Source organism: Egretta garzetta, unplaced genomic scaffold (assembly GCF_000687185.1).
Source record: "Egretta garzetta isolate BGI_Z169 unplaced genomic scaffold, ASM68718v1 scaffold361, whole genome shotgun sequence".
NCBI lineage: Eukaryota > Metazoa > Chordata > Aves > Pelecaniformes > Ardeidae > Egretta > Egretta garzetta.
The window spans coordinates 239291-264627 of NW_009258688.1; the positions used below are offsets into that span (position 1 = coordinate 239291).

The 25337-nt window shown below is 38.9% G+C and overlaps 1 protein-coding gene across 1 annotated transcript in view; it reads right to left on the reverse strand.

Moving 5' to 3' along the window:
- Positions 1 to 25337, reverse strand: part of UNC79 (unc-79 homolog, NALCN channel complex subunit) — a 97542-nt gene that overhangs the window by 21846 nt on the left and 50359 nt on the right. Inside the window, 11 exon segments of the mRNA XM_035888719.1 lie at positions 1393 to 1497; positions 7677 to 7787; positions 8354 to 8422; positions 10052 to 10225; positions 11158 to 11243; positions 11330 to 11442; positions 12426 to 12464; positions 16389 to 16529; positions 18269 to 18371; positions 20762 to 20845; positions 22775 to 22891. Of these exon segments, the coding sequence (XP_035744612.1) occupies positions 1393 to 1497; positions 7677 to 7787; positions 8354 to 8422; positions 10052 to 10225; positions 11158 to 11243; positions 11330 to 11442; positions 12426 to 12464; positions 16389 to 16529; positions 18269 to 18371; positions 20762 to 20845; positions 22775 to 22891 (1142 nt within the window).

Genomic DNA, 25337 nt, shown 5'->3' on the forward strand with positions numbered 1-25337 from the left:
AAGAGTGAATGGAGCTGTGATGCTTGGAGCATTATGAATGATCCACATAACAAACATCTTGCCTGAGCCTTATGGATTGCTGTTATGCTGGTCCCCTACCATTTAAAGTTACTAAACACACCTAATGGTTAGCTCATTGTAAACAATGAGAGCCCACTACCTGTAATCAAAATCGGTGGACTTCAGTAAATTGTTTTCGCGGGACAGGCTTGTGGTGCCAAACAGTGCCACACTTGGCATTTTGGAGGCAGGAAGACTTTTCACAAGTTTGTATTTTACTTCCTCAGATTTTCCTATGAAAAAGCTAGCTTAGCTCCTCCTCAGCAATCCACAGAACGAAAGGAACAGAAATATTGTCTATGTATTCATTGCTGGAAAATTCCATGTTAAAAGAGAAGGGCCTCCAGAGACTGGAGACAGCTTACTGCCAGCCTGAATAGACAGAAACTGAGTTCTGGCCCATGATCATAGAATCACAGAATGCTTTGGGCTGGAAGGGACCTTTAGAAGTCATATAGTCCAATCCCCCTACAGTGAGCAGGGACACCACTAACTAGATCAGGTTTCTCAGAGCCCTGTCCAACCTGACCTTGAATGTTTCTATGGATGGGGCCTCCCCTTCCCCTCTGGGCAACCTGTTCCAGTGTTTCACCACCCTCATTGTAAAAAACGTCTTCCTTATATCCAGTCTAAATCTACCCTGTTTTAGTTTAAAACCATTACCCCTTGTCCTGTCACAGCAGGCCCTGCTAAAAAGATTGTCCCCATCTTTCCTATAGTACTGAAAGTACTGAAAGGCAGCAATAAGGTCTCCCCAGAGCTTTCTCTTCTCCAGGCTGAATAATCCCAACTCTCTCAGCCTGTCCTCATAGGAGAGGTGCTCCAGCCCTTGGATCATTTTTGTGGCCCTCCTCTGGACCCACTCCAACAGTTCCATGTCCTTTTTGTGCTGAGGGCTCCAGAGCTGGAACTCTGATCTATGATCAACTAGCACCCCCTCCCATACAAACTGCTCACTGGCTTTGGGGCTATGATATGAAGACAAGGCAGCAGCTGGGGCAGCTGCCCCATTGGGACATGGTGTGAAGATTTGATCCTTATGGGTCCCTTGCAACTTGAGATATATTCTATGATCCTCAACAGATCAGCAATGATGCACAGGTCAGTATCATCCTGGGAAACGTGCAGTCCCAGTTTAGTTTCCTAAATTTTAGTGTAGCAGTCCAAATGCATGCACCTATGGTTAGAAATATAACTGGATTTTGATTCAAAAAATTCTTGCTTCCCCTGACATTGCTGGTACTTTCTGCAACCATGCTGGACTTGCCTTTTCCCACTCCCCTCCCCCCGGAGACAGGATCAGTATGAGAATTACATGAGAATCTCCTGTACCTGCACCAACAGCAGCAGATTCATGTCTGGTAAGGGTGACTTTAACTTGAGTGCCTGCAGTAACTCCAATATGACACTGCGCGTCAAGTAGAATTTGTCCCTTTCCTACAACAGAAAGACACAGAATTATGAATGTCCTGAAATTCACTGACACCCACTAGTAAAGCATGAAGACATTTTTTATCTCAGTTTGAGAATAAAAAAGTTACAAAAGTGTACCCCTGTCTTACAAAAAGGCAGACATCAATGAGGGTGATTCTCCTTTGACACTGTATCAGGTACTACATACAAGATTTTAATATTACACACGTGAAAAAGCCCAGGCATACAGCATAGCTTACACAAGATAGTTCCATATAAAGGGAAAGCAGTAAGGATTGACACAGGAGAACAAAACTGGCAACAGTATTTAGCATTATTCTTTCATTAAACCTGCCAGAAATGGTCTACATTCTACCATACATTTTTTCTGTCATCATTCTCCTTAAAATAAGGGTGCCTGCACTAAGACAACTTGGACATCTCTTTTCATTCACTAGACTAGCAGTACTTTTCCACTTACACAATAAAAACCACCTTGGCTATGACTGCTACAACAGAAACATTTTAGAACATAGGGGGAAATCAGCCAATGGAGATTAGAACACAGAAGCCTAAGAATAGAGTTGTAGAGCTGAGGTAGCAAGGAGGTACAAGAGATAAGATGAGCCTGTTACACATCTTACTTTGACATTCTCTGACTTTAGAAGATAAGATAAAAAGTGGAACAAATCTATAACCTACCACTGACTACAGCAACTCAAGAATTTTGATCAGCAGGCAGACTTACACTGAGCTCTCTTTCAAATGACCATTAGAGATTAAATAATATTGTCTAATAAAGAGAGCATATCCAAAGCGTGCTTAAGATTTAAAGCCTAGCATCTTGTAAATCTCATGGACTTGCCTGCTTACTCAAGTGTGTGAAGCTTTTTACACAGTCAGGGCCTCAGTTCCTCTGTGACTTCTGCAAAATGACATAATGTTTGCCTCTTCCTCAGAGAAGTTTTGTGAGGTTTAGTTAGTGAGGGTCAGTTTGCAGGGCACCTCCAACTGCACACCATAGCAAGTGCAGCTAAAAGGGAAGGAGTTGAAGGAGATGAATAGCTGGAAGTGAGAGTGAGCTTTGGTTGCAGCAAACCAAGAAGCCAGTCACCAGTGTTCCTCCTCAGAAAGCTGCTGTTATCACATTGCATCTGCGTAGCATACTGCCAAACAAAGCTTACAGCAACAGCGCGTGCCTCCCTGCCGTGGTTTAACTCCAGCCAGCAACTAAGCACCCCACAGCAGCTCACTCACTCCCCCACCCCCCGAGCAGGATGGGGGAAGAGAACTGTGAGGGTTAAAGTGAGAAACCTTTGTGAGTTGAGATAAGACAGTTTAATAATTGATGATGATGATGATCGATGATGATAATAATAATTGTAATGAAAAGGAAAATAACTAAGAGAGATAGATAAAACCCAAGAAAGACAAGTGATGCAAATGAAAACAATTGCTCACCACCAACCAACCGATGCCCAGCCAGTCCCCCAGCAGTGGCCCCCCAGCCAACCTTCCCCCCAGTTCTATATGCTGAGCATGACATCATATGGTATGGAATATCCATCCCTTGGTCAGTTGGGGTCAGCTGTCCTGGCTGTGCCCCCTCCCAGCTTCTTGTACATCCCCAGCCTCCTCGCTGGTGGGGTGGGGTGAGAAGCAGAAAAGGCCTTGACTCTGTGTCAGCCCTGGTCAGCAGTAACACAGGGATGTTTTAGTTACCAGCACTGCTTCCAGCATAAATCCAAAACATAGCCCCATAGCAGCTACTGTGAAGAAAATTAACTCTACCCCAGAGAAAACTAGCACACTCCCACAGCACCCACATACCTTTTAGTGAAAACAGATTTAAAATATCAGCCCCTGATTTGGGAGAAGGTGCCCAAACAACAGAACAGTATGTCTTTCATGGACATTATGATGCCAGTCTATGAATCAAGAGACCTTACTTCAAGCTCCTAGTTCAACCTTCAATTGCATGGAGTGTGCAGACAAGCAACACATTTAGCTGATGGAATGGGCCCCAAACTGCAGTGGTCCTTGTCTGACTACATTGCTGCAGTCTAGGCAGCTAAACTCACAGGAGGCTAACATTCCAAAATCAATAATAAAAAAAAATTACAAAAAAAAAAATTCCCTTAGTGGAGCAGCAAAACTGGATCAGTTTCGCTGTATCATGAAACCATTACTTGAGGGGACAAGTACTCAAAAGTCATACATCCCACATGTGTGAGTGGTGGTCTGATAAGAATGATACAAGAATATCCAGGAGATGTCAGATCAGGAGAAACGTCCTCAGTATCTTATCTCCCACAACGCCATAAGCAGATGCAGAAGGAAGAATAAAGCCAAGGCAAGCATGTATAATTCCCAATACTACTCTCCTAGCCACCAACTATTTTCAGCTCAGGGAACTTCTGAGCTCAGTGTGGTTTCTGTATAATTCATAACTCTCAGTGGATTTCTCTTCCACATTTGTGTTCATTGACCTCTTGGACTGATGTCAACTTTTAGTACCCGCAGTACTTCGCAAAGAGTCACATGCTGTTGAAGAACCACTTCCCTTTACTTGCTTTGATGCTGCTTCCTACAAACTTAGTATGTTCTTGTACTGGAAAGGCACAAAATTACCCATCCCTGTCTGGGTCACTTGTGACCTTACAGGCCTCTCTCACATTCCCATCAGTTTTTGCTTTTCCTGACTGAAGAGCCCTAACTTAGTTGCTCTTTATGTCGAACTCATCCCACTGTTTGATTGCTTTTGTTACCATTATCTGAACTTCCTCTGATTCTATCATATTCTATTGGGAATGGGGAACCAGAATGGTGCAGTACTCAAGGTGCAAATTACTTGCTAGAATTCACCAGCAAGAGTGACCGTTCCCACCATCATATGCCTTCACAGTCTTGAGACACATATGTAATGCAGTGCCATGGTCAGACAGTTGACAATTACATCCCCCAAAACACTGGACAGAAGTTCCTATCAGTAACCCAGCACAGTAGCCTGCACATACTGGAAAATAAGAGAGGTAAAATTCTGTCAAAAGCATTTGGCTATTTTACAGACTAACACCTATGCTACACAGGATATAATTGGGCCATAATAAATTGCTTTGTCAGAATACTGGTAAGGAAGCATAGGCTTCATGAATTCCAGCCTTCCTTGGCTCTAAGCACAATAAAACAGTGAGCTCTCTCTTTCTCAAAGAAGTCTCCTATCTCACATTCTAAATCCCTAATGTTTGTTATGCACATGCAGTGCAGAGAGATGAAGCAAAATCAAGCAAAATGGTTTTTGACATTTGACGTCTTCCTTCCTGTACCATAAATCAGGAGTGATGACACTGAAGTCAATAGCCCAGAGTACCCTTCCTATCAAAGTCTACTTATTCCTATCATTCTGCCGGTGATAAATATGCATAAACATAGTTTATACATACTTTAAGAACTTTATATTCTGCAACAGAGCTGTAAATAGCTATTAGTTCCATGTGAATAATGCCCAGGGGAGTCACATTTGTAAACCTGGTACCAAAGAGTCAAGAATACAACTCCTTTAGCCTCTGTTCAGCCAAATTAACCCTCTAGAATGTCTGTGCGTCCCTATAAAAAAATGCCTTGCAACTTTCAAACTGTGACTTGCCAGAGGTCTATATGTAGAATGTGAAACTAATGAAGTTTGTTTCTAACAGCATCTCAGGGCCCAAACTTAGTAATAAGAATAGTAGATACGGTTCTTTCATGGATTGGTATGCTATCCTCCAAGTAAGCCAATATAAAGCAAAATTCATTAATTTATCTCTGTTGCTACTATAGAAATTATAAATACTGAATATGGCCACTTCAAGATTCTTTAAAAAAATTCAATAACAAAATCACGTCAAGCCCAATTCAGTGGCATTCTGCATTTACTTAATAAGGGTCAACAGAATTCTAGCACAAGCGTAAGTTTAGGTTCAAGCTTCTGCAGCTGTAAGAGATAAGAAAGCCAGAAAGTGTCCATTTAGGACAGTAAGCTACTTGAAAGGAAAACTAAAGATAAGAAGATTACAATCCGAAGAGATGCTACTCTCAACTGAGAGCTCCAAAGGCACTGAAAAATCAAATTGCTGACCTGGAACAGAAACTCAGACAAAGAAGTATCAGATTGACGTGAGTCTTCAGGCTCCAAGACAAGGGAAACCGAGCTATTCCTGCCACAGGGTATTAGGAAAATATTGGAGATAAAAAAAGATTTGGAATGGTTGTACAGCAGTGACCTCTACAAAGCGCATGTCAGAGTGGCTTGGTCTTTGAAAAGACAAGAATCCCCCATAGTTTAGCTGAAAGTTGGTGTTTTGTTCCAACCAACACATTCAAAGTTGCAAAAGAAGTAATTAAATCTGAATAGTTTCAATGTTCACGAATTATATTCCTTCTGGAATTCACTTCTACGTGGTATTCTATCACAAACAACACTCTTAGCTGGCTACAGTGATTTCCACTGTAGAGAAACACAGACATCACAACTGATTTGTTTTTTTTCTAACAGCAGTCATTAATTTGATATTTCTAATGCAAAATCACGATAAGCTTTCAGAAATAACAAAGATAATGTAGTGTGGAGTTCCACTAAATTAAGCATTTTGTGGCTATAAATTGCAGGAGACCATTCACTAATGATTCCATTTCTGGGTCACCAGGTTGCATTAAACTAAATCAAGAAGAACATTTTACCAAGCACTATAATCCAAGCTTCCTGTGTGCAATTAAGTACTCAATATATTAATAGAACATTGAACCAGTAAGCATGCAAGAAAAGCATGGGGCTTTTTAATATCGAGGTTCTAATAAATTTTTCTTGAAATAACTGAAACTACAGAGCATGAAAAGAGTGAAACATTTTCTGTATTTCACAATTTGCTTTAGCAGGCATACATGAAAAAGTCTTATCATCAGACCACAAACGCAAAAGGAATGTCTTTGCTTCAGATTTAAATGGGGCTTTTTTTGTTTCAATGAAAAAAACCCCACTGTTGGACTTCTAACATTTTTCTCACTTTGTCTTCCCAAATCCTTAACTATAGATCTAACTCAAAACACTTCCAAAAGCTGGACGGTCTCTTCTGTAATCAGGATTTTTTTTCTTTCATAAACACTTCTCTCTCAAATGAGACAAAAAAAAGGTAGTATTTGCTGTAATTAAACATACTGTTAGTTTCTATTTAATGCTTCAAATCATTACATCTGGTAAAAGTTTTTCTTATTTTCCTGCACAGTTTTTTTCTGCGGGTGTCATTGCTTTTATCATCATTTCTTCTTCACCGTTTGTCCAGTGATATTTTAAGTGTTATCAAGACTGAAGCAACGTGTGTTCCAATTGTACATTATCAATATAGAAAATCATGTAGCTACTTACGAGAGAACATTTCCTGAGGATTAATTACTGTTCTGACAGTATCAAGAATGGAAAACTGTGTGCTTAGTGGCCGAAGCAACATTTTTGCTCAGTACCTTGACAATCTACATAATGGAGCATACAGGGCCTTAGTAAAAGGCTTGATTTTTTTTTTGTGGATTTTGTTGTGTTCAACTTCTCACTAATACTTGATTGATAACTGCTTTTTAAGGAATCTTAAAAACTTTTTAAAGATGCACACATACTGTTCTCTTTTCTACACAGCTGACAGCCATGCATGCCAAAGTGAGATACCTAATACAGAATCAAACAAGATCTAAGCTGGGAAGCTCCTAACTTGGGAGTCTTCAACTTTACTTAGCTATCTGTTGCCTCCCCTCACAGCTGTGCTCTCAAAAGGCACTACCAGGAATATTTAAGTTTTTACCGCACAAGATATTTGGCTAAACTTGTGCACAGATATGACTGTACGAACATATTAAGTCATGTGTGAATACCAGGAATCATCTCTACAAAAGAAAAAATTCTCCAAGTCACGAAATCACACCAAAACACTTTTCTGAGCAATGTTTTTTGGCAGATGCCCTTTATCTGTGTCTATACTGTGAATGTGTACAATATTATTAAAAGGCACTGAATCATGATCACTACTTGATTAGCCAAACTACATTAAAACCGTTGACATATCTGAAACTTGACATTGATTTAATCTTTACTTATAAACATACTACTTGAAGGAATTAGGACTTTGTCTGTCCTATTTCCAGTTGTCTCTAAAGGAAGATAATAGTCTCATTGTTACCTTAGTGAAGGCTCGGTAGCATAAACCACACAGTTCCACCAGGTAGGCCAGAGTGAAGACAGCATTCTGAATTACAAAGCTTAGTAATTTTGAAAAAGGCTCCAGAAGACTCTGCAATTACATGATTTAGAGAAATCAGTAACTGGTTGCTCAGCAAAACAAAAAGCATTCCAACTCTGAAATGCCTGAATGGGACAGCATTATTTTTAGCTCAAGGGCTATCTTGCTGGTATTTACACTGTTTCTGTCAAATGGCTATTCTATCTAGCATTTGCCTTCATGCTTGTATGAGAAATCAGAAGCAAAAAATTAGAAAAATAGTTTCACCTCTTATACAGTATTTATGAGATCAAAGAGATTGTGTAGTGTTATGCAGGAAAACCTCACTGATCTCAGTGGAATTCTAAGGAAGTTCATTACTATTTTTTTTTAAGAAAAAAAAGGCGGGGGGAACATCAAATGTTTAAGAAGATATACATTCACACCCACACAGGAATGTAATCCCACCCACACTTTACTGTAACCTAGATTCCAAAGCTCTTATCATTCTCCAAAGAGTATCGGACTGCACAATTTTATGCTTATAAGAAGCATATTATATGCTTAAGAAGACATTGCTAGAATAGGGCAGGCTGGCTAAATCTGAGGCAAGAGAGTTTTGTCTTTTTGGAACTTACTCTGGTGGCACTAGTGGTAGGTATCTTCAGCAAGCAAATCATGATTCTTAAACTAGAATCTAAAGAACACTATGAACATATTTGAAGGCAGGAAAGAAAAAAAAACAGAGTTAGTACATTTCAGCATGTCTTGCTTTTAGTGGCAGCAGCTATCAATAAGTTATAGGTGAAGTCTGAAAAATGATCCCTGATGATTGATCTTTACTTACTTTGCCTAAACTTAAGTACTAGGTAAAGTAGTAGGTAAGGATCAACTTATTAGGAGAAGACACCTCATGGTACATTTCTGTTGTTGCTCTGGGCTATGACATTTTCCCCCACACCCCAAGACAGGGCTGCAACTCACACCCCACAACATCAGAATGCACCCTGCCAATAGCTGCTCCAGAAGCCCCTCTAAAGTTGTTCCTTATGGTGTAACTGATTTTTCTTCTGCGTAAATCATACAGGTTGCAGCAGTGAATGGGACTTTTCAGGGTCTATCCATTGTCTTGCCATTTGTCTGCAAACATCTAGAACAGCAAAGATTCATTTATGACCCTAGAGGAAGGAACAGCAGATGGAAGTTCAGGAGTAAGAAATTGTTTTACTTGTATCACTAATGATACCTCCCATGAATAAAAGGGAAATCAGAGTAAACACTCCATCTAAATGTTCTGTGAATGGCAGATATGCAGTTGGAACTGTTGAGATCAAATTTTTTTTTTTTTTTATTTATTTCAATTAGACAAGATTCAACAGATTAGGGTGGCTAGTACGCAAAGGGAATGGTTATTGCCTGTTTGGCTTAGTAAGTGCTGCAGGATAGTGCCTCAATTCATGAAAACCTAAAGAGGTTTCAAGATCTGACTATTGCATAATAGTGCCAAGGAATTTAATATCTTTCATGTAATTTGGTGGTGACATCCAATTTAAAAGACAATGTTATAAGTCACAAAGTTAGATTTTGGATCCCTCAGCTCATACTGAGCAATGCTGTTTTGCACAGAAGAAATTAGAACTGGGCTCATTCATGCCATAGGAGTCAGAGTAAGTCAGAATAAGGGCATCAGAATCCTGTGTTTACTCGGAAGACTCAGAAAAGTTTTTACTGTGTTTACTGAAAAGACATCTGGAAATGTACGTACCATGAGATAAGATCCTCCTGTATGTCCTCTGAGCACTCAGAAAACAGAGCCCAGTGCTTCTAGATTCAGTTTCTGCAACTATATTCTAATTACAAGCAGAACTACAACCTTGGTCAGCCAAACAGGCTAGGTTCAATTCCCAGTAGTTTCAGTTCTCTCTGCCTGTCTGACTATTGTGTACTTTTAGAAAATTAATTGGGTGGTGCTGCTGCTCTTCTTGAGAGTTTTATTTTGTTTTAACAGTTAAAACCAGATGGATTTTTATTGCCAAAATGCTGATTCTCTCAAATGCAGTATTCTAATCTGACAAAGACAGGGCACGGAAAGTGTAGAGGAAAAAAGCCAACAAATAGGTGAAGAGTACTCTGGTCAGAGTTGTTATTGTTACCCACAGATCATATAATTAAAGGGAAGGATCAGACATACAATAAATCCAGTCCTCTGGAAACATTAGTTGAATCATTAGAAAACACAACAACCTGCTCTGATTTCTCATCCACAGCTTTCCCACTGTTTCGGTACATCCTGACCAATGGCAGTACAGCTCGTTTCAGATGTCCATACATCATACCTTAAGTGGCAAAACACAAGGGAGTTTAGTAAGGAAGGTCTGAAACTGATTACTAATTGTGGTCCAGAGGTTACTGGGTGAATCCATCGGCAAGGCTTCCATAAAGGTAGCAATATTTTCCAAACAGCGTAGCATTGCACCCCCTGCTGGTAAATTCTTTTTGTTGTTTAAACCCTGGGAAACAAAACGAAAACTGTAAACAAATGTACACATGAAGAAATGGTCCCTTAAACAGTATTTGGAAATGCTGAGGTTAATTTGTTCAGACCAAATACTACTTACCTCTTCTACAATGCTAATAATAAAATGTTGTGCAGGGAATTTGAACAGTGTATGGGACAGTTAAGTCTAGTTCAGTTCCTAAAGTACTGACTAAAAGATTTTAAGCCAAAATGTTATGAGCAGGGTCCTAATTCATAGCCTGCTCAGACTGGCATGGCAGTAAAAAAAGCAGAACTCGTAAAGTGTTCACCAGTAGATTGCCCATGTTTTCCTTTGGCCAGTTTTAAACAAGGCATGTTCATTAATGTTCAGTAGATCATGTATACTTTCTTGGCTTGTGTACTAGGGTCAGGCCTGGAAAGACATAAGCAGTTTTCAGGTGATGTGAAAGTCTTTGTATGAAGCAACTGCCATGTTCTTGGAAGAGCAGGATACATGCAAGCGACTAGTGGTAGTGGAAGGATAAAAGTTACACTAGAAACAAGAAGGCAGTCAGTGAAAGGCAGGCAGTAAATCTATGGACTACTTAAAGAAACTGCCAGCAGATACATGGGAGAGGGAAAACTGTGATGTATGAACAGAAATGTTCCTGAAAAACAGAAATAGGACTGGGGGAAAGGATGGCCCACACAATCAATGTGTAGGACAGCTCCAGGAGCTGGTCAGAGAAATCAAAAAAAAAAAAACAAACTATCACTGAGAGCAAAACCCAGAAGGAAAATAGTGAGGACAACCTAATCCCGCTTGCAGTGAGCACAAAAAAAATATTCACATTGCTTTTGGCGATGCAAGTTTGAACTCTTAATGAATGAGGAGAAATGATCCAATATGCTTGGTAACGCTAATAAAACTAGCACCATTAACAGAGCTGATTGCCAACATACCTCTAACAGCTGGCTCAGAGCAGCGATGGAACTCAGCTCACTGAAGTCCATAAGAGATGTGGCCAAGGTCCGCAAAAAACTTCCATCTGAAATTTGAATTACATTTTTACACTGACTGTCCATACAGAGGTAACTGAAAGGGACAGAAGTGCACTCAGGTACCACACATTACCTTTAATATTACTCTGGAAAAGCTGGGGGAAGATGCCATTGGGAGCCAGCTGATGGAACACACAACGGAGGAACTGCTTGGCCACACCTGCAGCATTTCCAGGGATCATCATGCTGAAATGAAGGGAAGGAAAAGGAAGAAGAAAGAAATTACACGGCAGATGAAACACTTCTCAAAGCTGACTACATGGAGAAAATAAAGATTATCCTATTCCTTTTAACTGTGGAATTCTTCAGTTATGAGTGAGACAGTCAAAAGCAGAACTGTCCTGATCCCCCAAAAAAAACCAGTTCAGCATGTTGATTTTATGACTTCAACTCAACTATGCAGAGCTGAAAAAGTTATGTACACATACATAAAGTATGTGTCTCAATAAATTGTTGCATTTTCACTGATTCTCCACATAGTTTTATCTGGGAGCCATCTGAGTTGTTTGAAATATAGTCCTGCTCTCACCTTGTATATTTCAGTGATACAGGATGAGGTTCTTGGCTTTACCATAAAACACATGAAAAACAGGTAAATACACACATTATAAGATGAATTTGCCTCTTGCGCTTTTCTTCAAGAGATTAAGTACTTCCTAATCACTCATAAAATAAATAGTTTCATTTAAAAAGACGAAGTATTATCTATTTACTCATGAACTGCACATCTTAACATTTTTTTATAGCTTCTCAAAATTAATTTATCCTATTCAGTATCTGATTTACATAATGAGACATCACTATCAGGGGTTCTCCATGGCCAAGGATGATTCACTTGATTGAATGTATGGAGATAGTTTATCGAGACAAATACTTAACACAGAACAAGCTAGAAAGAGCTGCGCTGAAATTGTGGAAACCAGAAGGCATCTTTCAATTATGTCTGAATCTTAAGTTTTTTCAAGTTCAGTACAGATGAATATGTGTTCCTGTTCATCCTCAGAACACACGAGATGTTTGAAGCAAGTGTGAAAGGACAGATTTTTCCTGTTACTCACAAACCTTAAATAAATTTTTTAAAAGTTAAATTTAGTTGTTTTCAAGGCCAAGGAGGATGATGCTTTAGATTAATTGTTTCCTTTTGGCCAAGGTACCCTTTGCTACCATACCTTTCTGCTTGATTAGAAAAACTGGTACTTGATGCCAACCTGAAATAAAAATAAAAAAATAAGTGAAGCTCATATGCTTTTTTTGTGTTTCATTTTTAAGTAAGCCAATAAAGTATCTTTTTTTAAAAATAAGAATTTTAGATAACATTTAAAATGTCACCAGAAAGGTCTTCTGAAGAGCACTTAAATTCAGTCAAATCACATTTGCATGACATATAAACACTATTCAGTCTTGCAGTCTCACAAATACTTAACAGTTCTGAAGACAATTCTACTTGCCTCACTGTACTAGCATAAAGATAATGAAGTAAAGCTATTGCCTTACATGCACATCATGGATAATTACTAACCTACAGGGATTTGGAGAAAAAAAGTTTGCCAGAAGCTGCCTCCTGACTGAATTGTTTCTGATTAACACAGCAACACAGACTAAGCCAAAATTCTCTACTTGGCAGTCTGAAGTGAGGCTTCCAGTTCCAGATTTTGGCACCTAAATAATTGGCCTAATTTTGGAAACACTAAATACCTACGAGCTCTTACAAAGTCAGATGAGAAATACTGGGTTCTCAAAAATCAGGTCATTTATTTTAGTACCTAAATATAGACTTTGAAGCCAAATATAGGCGCATTCAGTGATGAAAATACTGAACACAATCTTCAAGCAAAATCATGCACTTCAATATCCAGGGCATGCAAATGAACAGAAGCAGGGCTTGTAATACCAAAACAGCACACATTTAATACTAAAACCCACTAAAAAGTAATTACAAAGATCTACACTGGAAGCAACTCTTACATACAAATTATCATGCGATTTTTACTTTCATCTGCTGTACATCAGTATTTCAGCTGGAATAAGTTGATATGCCTGAACGGAAAGTTCAGAGCGCTACGCTAATTTACAGCTGATGATGAACTGGCCTCCAATGTTTATCTTTGATTCACAATCCTTTTAGGCTAGATATAGCTGTTGCTCAATCCTCTGTCAACCTCTGCTCTGAAGAGAGTTTACTCTCTAGTCACCACTGCAAAATCCAAAAAGGTCCCTAAGGCAGCTTAGTCAAATGCATCAGTGTAAACCAAAATGGATGGCTGTTTTCATTAATGATGCATGACAAGCTGGGAACACAGCATACTTTCAAAAGTACAAGAATCTCAGGCTGGATGGTGCAGGGCGTTGAAGATTATATTCTCTTCAATTGTCCCAGCATAAATCAGAAAAACTCATTAGAGCCCCTGACTGCACTGTTGTTAAGAGGAGTCCACACTAAAATACAACATATTAATTCTGCTGTGAGAAGCTAATTCTCGGTGAAAACATGTCTGAAGCCACCTTCAAGCAATAAAGACCTTGATTCTGGAATAACTGTATTGTATCTGCTTACATTAAAGCACATGAGGATTTCTACAGAATGCAATGAGACTAATCACATGCCCAATGCACATTGCACTTATTTTCATAAATCTACTAAAGCATAGAAATACAACAGCATAAAATATTTTTTCTAAAAGAAATCAAAGTCCCATGCAAAGTTTTTCTCTCCTTTTGAATGCAGTAATGCAAGTGTGGGTTTTATAATAAAAAAAACATTTGGTTTCTAATTTTGGAAAAACTTCATGAGCATGAGCTACACTAAACACTTGGGAACATCTGAAACTTTTTGAAATTTACAGCTTGTATGTATTTATCATTACCACTCTAAATATTTTGTTGTACAAAGGTCATGAACCCCCATCATTACGTCTCCTTTGCAGACCACAAAGCAGAACAGTAAATAGACAGTAGGCAGTAAATGGATGTGTTCAAATTTGTACATGTTAAGAATAGAAGTTAAGCTTTTCAAAGCTCCTCACTAACTCAAGAGCCTATATGCCATTTTCAAACTGGGTTTTGATGCTTGGAACCTAAATCTCACTGAAAATCAATGAATAAGAATCAACAAGTCAAAAATTTTGATTCAGTAACTAGACCATAACATTAAGTGCATGCCAGAGTCTTATAAACTTGTCAATCTCTAATTCTTAGTAACTTGAACCCCAAACTTTTTATCTTCTAAAAATCCCAACAGATGCCTATCTGTACCTGTGGGTACCCAAATAACTTTTGAAAATCTTTCTGTGTATTGTTTAGGTATTCTGACAGACCCTGGATTTCCTAACTCCTTGTTTCCTCTTCTAAGCATAAAAGTAGTAGTCCTTTTTCTAAGAATAAAAATGAAAGAAGTCTAATCCATTCTCATCTCTGCTGTCAGATGGGTATTTGGAGGTAATGATATGGCACTGCTTGATGAAAGATAGCAACTTAGTTTATATACATGAGGCACCTGAATGCCTCTCTGCTTGTATATGCTACTTATTTTGCATGTATTCAAAATAATTCCTTTGTGGGGAGCCTCTTACTGGACTTAGAATTTGGCAGAAATGACAGCCAGTAGGAACAACACAGCATATTTACCAGGAATACCCCATGTTGCATGCCATCTGCTGCTCTAAAACAATCAGCTGTCTCACTCCAAAAATGCAGCATTTCCTCCTCAAAGCACAGAAAAAGGTAGCCCAGTCAGCCCTCATCCCTTGATAATTTGTCTTCCAAATGATTTACTCTCTGTGGCTGTAGTACTGCTGTATTTGCAAGAATCACGCAGAATGGATAGCATCTGTCTAGATTAGAAACTTTGCCTCCATCAGAGTTCATTAGCAGTGACAGCAGGGAACTGCAGCCTTGCAATTAATGAAGATGGAGGACTTGAATAGCTGCTGTGTTTAAATGGAATTGGGAGGTAGGGGAGAGGCAGGACTGTGAAGAGCCGTGCCCCTGCAGAAGTCACAGTCAAGGAATTTTAACTTCAGTCACTGAAAAGAACATGGAAAAGGAGAGCTGCACATCATTTCTGCACTTCTAGTGCTGCTCAGAAGTTTATTCTGAAAAACTCTCCCAACCTATCCCTCCCTCCTCTTAGGCAGGAAGTAGTGAAAGTGGCCAAGGCAGCAACAACAAGTAATACAACAGTAATGGTGTGCTCCAATTATCCCATGCACACCAGGTAAAAGTCACAAGAGACAAATAATAGATGCCAAATGTTTAAGACCTTATCAAAGACAATCTCATGCAGCAGCTGGTTAGGAAGCCCTCATAAGGAGATGCTACTCTTCACTTAGTCTTAATTAGCATACAAAATATGGTTGAAAAGCCTGATATGCTAACATATGTTAGTATATGTTAGATATGCTAACAAATGATCATACCTAGGACTCAACAGCCCTCCAGGAACAACAAAATTCAGAAAAGCTGACCACATTTGTGCATAACTTCTAAAGGAGGAACTACATAAAAATGAAAAACTCCGTCGAAGCAGCAAAAAGGTGTAGCCAGGATAATTCAGTCTTTACAAGAAGCACAGAAGTTGTTTAAGAACATTATATTGGAAGCACAGGGCCAAGGTACCCCACTTGTAAAGAAAGACTTCAAGAGAGCAGAAGAAAGGAAAGGTGAGGGAGGTTATTAGAAAAAAGAAGGCTTCTTTCAAAAAGCTGAAGTCATGTCTCAAATGAAAGCAGAAAGGAGCATAAATTCTGACAAATCTAACATAAAAAACACAAGAAGGCTGGCCCAAAAGTGGTTCAAAGAGCAACTAGCAGAAGGAATAAAAACTAACAGTAATTTTTTCTTCAGATAAAACAGGATCAAAAAGCACACCAGAGAAGCTGGGGAGATTCCCAAGCTGGAACCTCCCTGTGGAGGGTAAAAGGGGAGGACATCAAAGCAACTGCCCAAAATTGAAGTGACAGTGGAAGAAGTTACATAAGAAATTGACAAAATGATGCGTAACAAAGAAGCAGATAGAACCAGATGTCATTCAGTTAAGAGTTTTAAAATACATAACTTCATATAGTGAAGTTTATGTAAACCCAATTCCAGGCACAAAATTCTTTCAGTCATGTGGGAGAAAGATCTGAATTTACCTTCCTACAGACTGCATGATGTCCAACAGCAGAGGAGCAGCCAAGTCTGGACTAAGGTGAATGAAGGTTGAGAGTACAACTATGGCCAGGCCTAGTGTTTCTTCATCATATTCTTCAAGAATAGCCCCACAGTCATGGCACCTGCAAAGAACAGTTTTAAAAACTGACATTAACCAACTTAAAACAAAGTATTACTATATATACATATGTGTATAATTATGTCTTTTTAAAGTACTATTATTTAGTACATTCTATTCAAAATTTATTTAGAAAGATAATGGGAGTGTGATCTTTCTAGAATTAATAACAGACCATGGCTTTCAAACATTAATAAAGCTTCTCACTAGCTGCACTGGCTGTTTCTTCACTGACAAATGAAAGAGGGCCACAGGGCAGGCCTTGTTTTGGGTCCTTCATTGGTAATTGTTAGCTAATTCCCTCACTCTGTATCAGACTGCTTCAGTTTGTACTATCCAAGAGAAATCTGCAGTAGTAAAGACTAGCCCTCAGCAATGTGAACACCAGCCAGTGCATGCGACTTGGGCTCAGACGAGGTCTCAAGTCCCTGGCACTCTTCTATTTAGCAGCATAGACACAAACAATGACAGTCATAGATGACCTGAAAGAGATGGAACAATCTCACATTGTCCTTCCTGTCAGTCATGAATTATGAATAACAAATTATACAATTAGGAAACAATGATCTGATTGGTTCCCACAGCAGTTATAGCTATTAAGAAAGAAATGAAAGGACCTCTCAGGGGCACAGAACCTTAGATTTCAGAGAAGTCTCCTTTCCCAGGGCAGATTTGCTGCTGAGACACTTATCTTTCTGAAATGCTCAAAGACAACTGATGAAGTTCTGAAAGGGCTCTGTAATGTCTAACTATAAAGGGGATGTCAGATTTAGGAGAGATGAGACAGGCTTTCACAACCTACGAAAAAGGCAAACCCATGTGGGAAACTGGCTTATCTCAGCCCAGTAGGAAGGCTTGCTTAATTTGATCAATCTGTTGCTAATGACTCCAATGGACTGTGATATTTTAACTTAATAGAATTGTACAGGCAATTTTCTTGTCTTTGTTACTGAACAGAAATAAAATATGCCAACAAAGTCATGAAAGTCTAGCTCAGCTGGTCTGTATGTTAATAGGTTGTGCTAGAGTTTTGGTAAAATGGCCAAAGGAAGCGGCAAAGCCAACTTTGGGATGCTTTACTTTGTCACACAATAAGGTCCACTTCCAGTCACAGCCTGCGCAATGGCCCCGTCTTTCTCCAGTGATCATCCTGGCACGTCTGTCTACTGGACTGAGCAGAGAAGCATAAGCAACAACTTACGGTTTCTCTTCACAGTTTTTGACCAAATCAATGCATGGCTCCCTGCTGGCTGCTTTACTTCTCCATTAAATGAGTACACTTATGCAAAAGCTTTGGGGATCAGTGAGTATCAGCATTAAAAATGCTACGTTGGTAACTGTTGATGTGTAATCACGTGTAATCTATTTCAACAGAAACCCAAATGACTTTAAAAAAAAGAAGAGCTTTTTTTTTTTCCCTAAGGCAAAAGTGGTTTCTGAGGGATCCCAAGGAACCCTTGATTTAAAATAGGATGAAAATGCTTCCCCTGCCCTCCGTGCACTTGCAATAGCCTGAGTCATCATTTCACCTGTGCAAACTCACACAGGTCCTACTGAATTAAAAGCACACCTTGCCAGCAGTGTTTAGAAAATGTTTACCTTGGGGTAAAAAAATTAATTTAAAAACTTAGAATAGAGATAAATGATAGAATGGACTTTATATTTTCATAAAGCATATCTATACTTTAATTGACCTATTTGAAGTTCAACTAGTTCTTTGAAAGGAACACAAAAAGAACTTACTTGTCAGTCATCACAGTGGGCTGGTCATCAGCAAATTCTTCTGGTGCGGGTACAAACATACTGACTATACTGGGTGCTGACAGCAGGCTAGATTTTGTGGCACCTTAAGGCAATTAGGGTGAAAAATGAAAAAAAAAGGAAAGAAAAAAAATCATTAAACATAATTCAAACTGCTTGAAGGGCAGACTTCTTTAGAAGAACCATAATGGTTTTACTGTGCATAGAAATAAGAAATAAAGTGTGTCTACAAAATGATATATAGCACATTCCTTGCTTCTGCCAGATTGTTCCAATTACCTAGAACTATCAATTGAAAAAAAAAAAAAAAAAAAAAAAACTTAAAAAAAAAAATCCTTGAAAAGAATAACGAAAATTCCAGGAAGGTAGATGCAATCGTATCTACTCATTTTTTAGGGACATAGGGTGATTCTACAGTTGCTGTGAGACTGGACACCAGAAGATTTGCAGTCTTCACAGGTACTTCTGAAGAATTGCCTTCCCATAGTTCTCAGTGACATGAAGAAGTAAATAAGTTCATATATCTCAACACCAGGTCATCAATCCATTCACACCAGCCCTAACAGAGGCATAGGAGAGAAATCAGGAAAGGACAGGTAGAAGAAATAATTCATAAGGAGTTGAGAAACACTGAGAATATTGGAGGGCTGATAATTACAAATGCTTTCCTTTGAAAGTCTTAACAAGCGTCTTTTTTTCCTGAAGCTGAGTTGTTCAGCTAGGGGCATAGCCACTGTAATCATTCCAACAGATGGGGTTCCCTTTGCCTTTGGCATTTCTTGTGCACCTAATTTCTGATGGATGCTTGTTTTAATAGGAAAAGTTATGTATAATGAAAGTTTCAAACTCTTTGCTTCTTTGAGTCCTGCTTTCCAGAATTACAGCAAAATAGGGTAGTCTGACAGTCTAACATCTCTCCAGTATGGCAGTTTTCCTGCCTTGGCTCCTTTGTTTTCATTAAGCAGACAGTAGCAATTGCAGAAAAAAACATACAGAAGAGGTAACTCTCCAGCTGGTCTGGTTGCAAAGAAGACCTCAAGAATAATCAGACTCCTTCCTGAGCCATCAGAAACTTGGATCAAAGCTACTGTGATGTACGAGCTATGTCATTCACCTGAGATGCCTTGTGACGATGATTTAAATATTGTTAGCAGTTTCATTTTCCAGGCCACTAAGACAGAAACAGATACTCAATTCTTAAAGAAAAATACCTCTTTTGGTTGCCACATGTGTCTGACATGATAGAGGCAGCATTACTCTTGTTCCCATATGGTTCAGCTCCAAGAATGAATCCAGGGAGTTCAGCTGGTAAACACCATCACTATGTATATAAACTGTCCCTAAGGGCATCTCATTCTAAAGACCAATCTATGAAAAGCTCATTTTGTGAACCAATTTTTAGAAGAGTATCAATGCTCTTTTTATGCCCACTCAACCACAGATTAAGTAATCCATTACCAACTTTCTTGCGGGTTGCTTCAATCTGCAGATTCAGATTTAATGTTAACATTAGCCTGTTCTGATAATATTTAACTATGGAAACAGGAGGAAGCTTCTCCACCTAAACTAGGTTCAGATGGAATTTCTGATGAGATAATGCCAGTTACTGCAGGAAAAGAAAATTAGGATCAGCCCTCAGGCAAAATAATCTAAGAAGCTCCCACAATTTCTGAACTCAAAATATGGGGAGTGATGAGGCCCTGTTTCACAAGAATAAGACAGGTTTTAAATCTTTTTACTAAGTATGGAAGGAAATATTTCTTTTACATATGAGTTCAGTACTTCATATTTGTACCCTGAGATTTTGTTGGATATGAGCAGATACTCAAGGAAGTCCAGAATACTCTTCAGTAATGTAGGACACCATCCAGAGTGCAATGAATAGGAGTAGATTTTGACATATTTCTAGCCAGTTTTTTTCCCCCTCACAAATTAACAAAGATCCTTCTACCATGACTTTGGAAGTTTCACTGTCATGATCTCTAGGTGTAAGTTTAATTGCAGCACGCAAGTGCTAAAAGCTGTCATAATGCAGGTTACAATGTTGGAATAAGAATTAACTACATAAAAATGTCATCTCTCTTGTGCACTGAAAAGTAGCAAAAACCCATGATTTAGGCAAAGAAGGTAGGTCACTGCCCCATTGCAAGGCTGTAAGGAAGTCTGGATGTATTTTGACACTGAGGGAGGAGACTTCATAGAAATGAGATTCAACCACACTCTGCACACAGTCTTTTACTTCAAGGTTGACAGCCAAAACAAGTAAAAGCAGAAAGCCAGTATTTCTTATCAGTTGTCCCCATCTTGAATGAAATGACTTGCCTAATAATTTTTCAATAACCTACATTGTGCAGGACAGTTGAGGGTTTTAGTACAGCTGAATGGAACATAAAATTCAGCACCATTTGGTACTAACCAAAATACCTTCCTGTCAGTCTTAGCAGAGACGTCAGGTCAAACAGACTCTCAACTAACCTCTGATCCTTAGTGGTGGTCCCTCCAAGTCAGGGTTTAGGCAAACAGGAACATTGCACAGCCGCTTTCCATGCTGTATCTGCTCTGTGAATAAATACAGAACTTCAGTCTCCAGAACTATGAATCCAGCATGTGTCACCAGCATCACAAGTCTTAAACAGTTCAAACAAGAGAAAGAGAAAGACAAATACAACAGCTATTGAAAAAACAAAGAAAAGAGTTGATTGAGGGCAGGGGGAGGCAGAGAGCGAGAAAGACGACAGGTGTCCACAAAAGAAAAAGAACGCAGATAACGTAATACCAAGAAGATATTTTAGAAAAGTGTCATTAAACAAGAAAGGAAGTGCTAGCCGTAAAGATTCAACAAGATATATGAGTCACAAAAAAAGACTCTGTTTACAAATACCAAGAGACTAGAAGTCAGGTATAGTTTGTGCTGACAGAAGCTAGACATAAAATGATTTTATTTTACCGATAGCAAGCTTGGGAAAAGAGTGGTTTGAAATAAGACATGAAAGAGACACATGACACCTACCGATGTAAAAAAAAAACCAAAAAAACCATGCATGAACCAAGCATGCATCATATACTTAGGTGGGGTAAGACTATTTCCTCGTTGTTATACCTGAGTATAACGAGACTTAAAATTGTGGTGTGACATTGGAGTGACAAATAGTCACACTGAGTATTTGTCCTAAGAAAACCACCCTGTTTTCTGTCCAAATAATAATTTTACTTTGAAGCTAGTGGTTGAAAAAGACACTGAGAGATGTAAAGCTTTCCAGAAAAGAACATTTTACTTTCTATCTCCATGCTTGGAGGCCTTTAGCTGGAATAAATGTTGGAGGGAAAAGTCATAGATGTTCTGAAGAAAGCTAGTGGACTTAGAACAAGATTAACAAATTCCTAAGTGGTTTTGAGTACTGACTTGTTCCTCTTGAATACAGACTAACTACTTCTTGCAGAATGAAATCAATAACTTTTTCAACTCTAAACCCCTGCTTGAGAAACTAGGCAATACCAGTTAAGTCTCTTCAATAAACTTACCTGCTGATAGGACAAAAAAAGCCATTGTTATCATTGACAAATTCTGACCTTTATGATTTAAGGATCTCATGCTGAACATCCTACTCAGCAGGCTGGAGTAGAAAGGATAATCCTCAACTATATACCACACCTTTAGCCATTCTTCAGCTACAGTTTGATGGAACTTGATGCTGAAGACTGAATTAAGCAAAAATCTTAACAACTCAGCTGTCCAGAACTGGTGGTGAGACATTAATTCAGCATGCTAAGTTCCATATAACATTTTAGGCATTCTTTTCACTGCATGCATCTGGATCTGCTGATAAATTCCTAAGAAGCATGATTCCGTAATGTCACTGACATCAAGATGAGCAATAAAATATCTAGCATTTAGGATAAACCAGTGACATCTGCTATGAATTTGGTCATAACAGAAAATCTTTTATAGAAAAAAAAACAACAAAGAAAATAAACCACTTGAGTAATGAGGAAATTATGTGCTTAATTCAGTTTTCTTTAAAGGAGAAAAAACAAGTCAGTGAGTGAACAGAAACTTCAGGTGTTCAGCATGAGCTGGCAGAAACTTCTTTGAAGAGAAATAAAACTGGCTGGTATAAGGCACAACTCCTTGGTGTACCAACACCATTGTAAACATACATGCAAATAAATGATTCCATGCACCAGGGATGAAATTCTATACCTAATGAAATCACAAGTGATACTTCCATTTCAATGAGGGCAGGAAATAATCCAAGTAATATGCAAAATTGTGGGGGCACCACTGTACCAGATGGACTACCTCCCAAATATGCAACTATTCCAATTCATACCAGGTGAGAATCTGGTACTCACTATAAAGTTTTATTTAGACTTGAGATTAATTACTTATCTGCAATGGTAGAATATAAATACTCACGGTTTTATTGGATTGATACAGAAAGTAATTGGTTTAGGAAATAGAAATAAAGAACAATAAATGCAGCTCACCAGTATCCCAAGTGCTGATATTGTGGGGAGCACTAGACTGGTGTTCCAGCTGCCTCTTCATTAGCTGGTTCATTGTCAGAGCTCCCAAAGAGCCTCTTTTCATTTGTCTGAACTGAGCTGCAAGTCAGAAATGCAAAAGGATTTCAGGGGCTCAGACAACATGTAAAACTACTCTTTTCCTGATCTTACAAGCCAGCATGAGATAAATACTGAAAGGACAATGACTGCTTGCTCTAAGGATCTTGCTCAAGTCAATATGCACTTTTCACGCAACTACACAGGGTACAATTCTGGCCCCAATGACATCAGTCGTAAGTGACTTGCATTCGGGATCTCATCCACTGTGTCAACTGCCTGTGCCTTTTGGTCTCCAAATATCATGAAAGCTTTTCAAAACACTTGGTATCTGTGAAGTGTAAGATACTACCCCAAAATTTCCATGCTGACAGGCTATAACTGTGTACTTGAATCTCATTCACATACAATGTACCAGGGAAGGAAACTCAGTCTCCTCCCAGCAAAGTGTGGAGGACTGCTCTGTCCACGCTCACCGCAGGAAAATGAATTCACTGACTGCACACCACCAGCACCCTTCATGGGTGATGCAACCTGAACAGGCCTCCCAAATACCCACCTCTCAGGCATACCACCTAGACATTATTTTGAAGTGTGAAGCCAAAGCCAGCATGACTTTGAAGATGCGTCCCTTTTGTAACTTCACTGCCATTCTTCTTGCATGGAGCTATCAAGCCACAAGCATTCGATTTTTCCTCATCCAACTACTTAAAATACTTCCTTAAATGGATATTACTGTTTGCCTTAAGAGATGTGTCTCACTGGATAACGCTCCCCCCCCCCCCCAAAAAAAAAAAATTTGTGGATTTAAAATTTAAGATTTTATCAGTGCTTAAATGGAAGAAGAAACAGATCCTATGCAACTCGTTGATTCCTTACTTTTTTCTCTATTCATAAGAAAATTCAAATTGAACAAACATAATACATTCACTTTGACAGTTGAGTCTGAGTAATACATTTCCACCATTGGAATCAAAATCATTATTCACAGTATGAAGACAGAGTTTTAAGGCCCTGCTTGAGCAAGGCATGTGAGACTGCTGACACGCATCTCCATGCAGGAAAGCTTTTAAAATGTTGCCTTAAGTATATGTTTAATTCTTTCCTCAACAGGGCCCTAAAGCAAGGGCAAGAAAGAAGAATCTTCTCCTAATGATTATTTTCATCTGCAGCTACACTCAACACTGTTAAAAAGAGTATTAACATAATATCAGGTACTTCCTTTCTAAAATTCCAAACAGTACCTAGCTAAGCTCTGAAAATAAACCCAGCATTTCACGTTATTAACTGTGATGAAGAAGTACAGACAAGGGATAAACTACAACTTTCAGAAAGCTCTGAAGGGTTGAGTGCCTTCCCCTACACTCGTGCTACTCAGTTTCTGAGAGTTTCAAATTCAGAGTAAGCAGAGTACTCCCTAACAAAACAAATACAGGCCCTGAGTAATAATAAACACAATGATAACTTCAGTGGGAATCTGCACACTGAAATTATTTTATTAGGTGAAGTATTTTAAGTTTTCCCTCATTATATCCTTTCAGGATATGAGGGTGCATTTAAACTCTATTTTTGGTCCAAGTACAAACTTCTCCAGCATTGCTGCAAAGCAGTCCTTGTATAACTGAACTTCTGGAACTGAACCAGACCAAGAGACCATTCCATGTTTCACTTTTAAAAGCTATATTGCAGCTGCCTTTCACAGCAAATTAGGAGAAAAATAGAATTTCCATCATTTCCAGGGCAAGGATTTTAAATAGATGCTTTATCACTTTATCAAGCATAGAATTTCCTGATGAAAGAACAGCAATTAATGTTAGAACTGACAAGACTGCTTGGAGTGCAGATGACTGTCAAAATATAGAAAATTATCTCTTTGAATTTTCATAACAGCTTTTGCAATTGTAATTGAAAAAATTTCATGCATATTTCACATAATCAGGCTATTGTTGAGCAGGTTTGGATTTCCAGGGTTATTTACCTGATTTCTCAAGGACAGCCATGATTTCAAATATTGGTAAGTTAAGAAAAAAATCTAAAAACCAAAAAACCCAGAGAGCTGCCAGCCTTTGAACAGTTTGGAGCCAGGCTGATTGCTGTGGACCAGCACATGACTTTTCATGCCTATGACTGACTGGTGGCATAGGGAGGGAACTTTTCCTTGATCAGATTTTCTACAAGAAACCTAGCAATCATGAGATCAGTAACCTTCATATAGAATCATAGAATCATTTGGTTGGAAAAGACCTAAAGATCACTGAGTCCAACTGTACCTGTCCACTGCTAGACCATGTCTCTGAGCACCTTGTCCACCTGTCTTCTAAATACCTCCAGGGATGGGGACTTGACCACTTCCCTGGGCAGCCCATTCCAGTGCCTGATAACCCTTTCAGTGAAGAAATTTTACCTAATATCCAATCTAAACCTCCTCTGGAGCAACTTGAGGCCATTTCCTCTTGTCCTATCGCTTGTTACTTGGGAGAAGAGACCG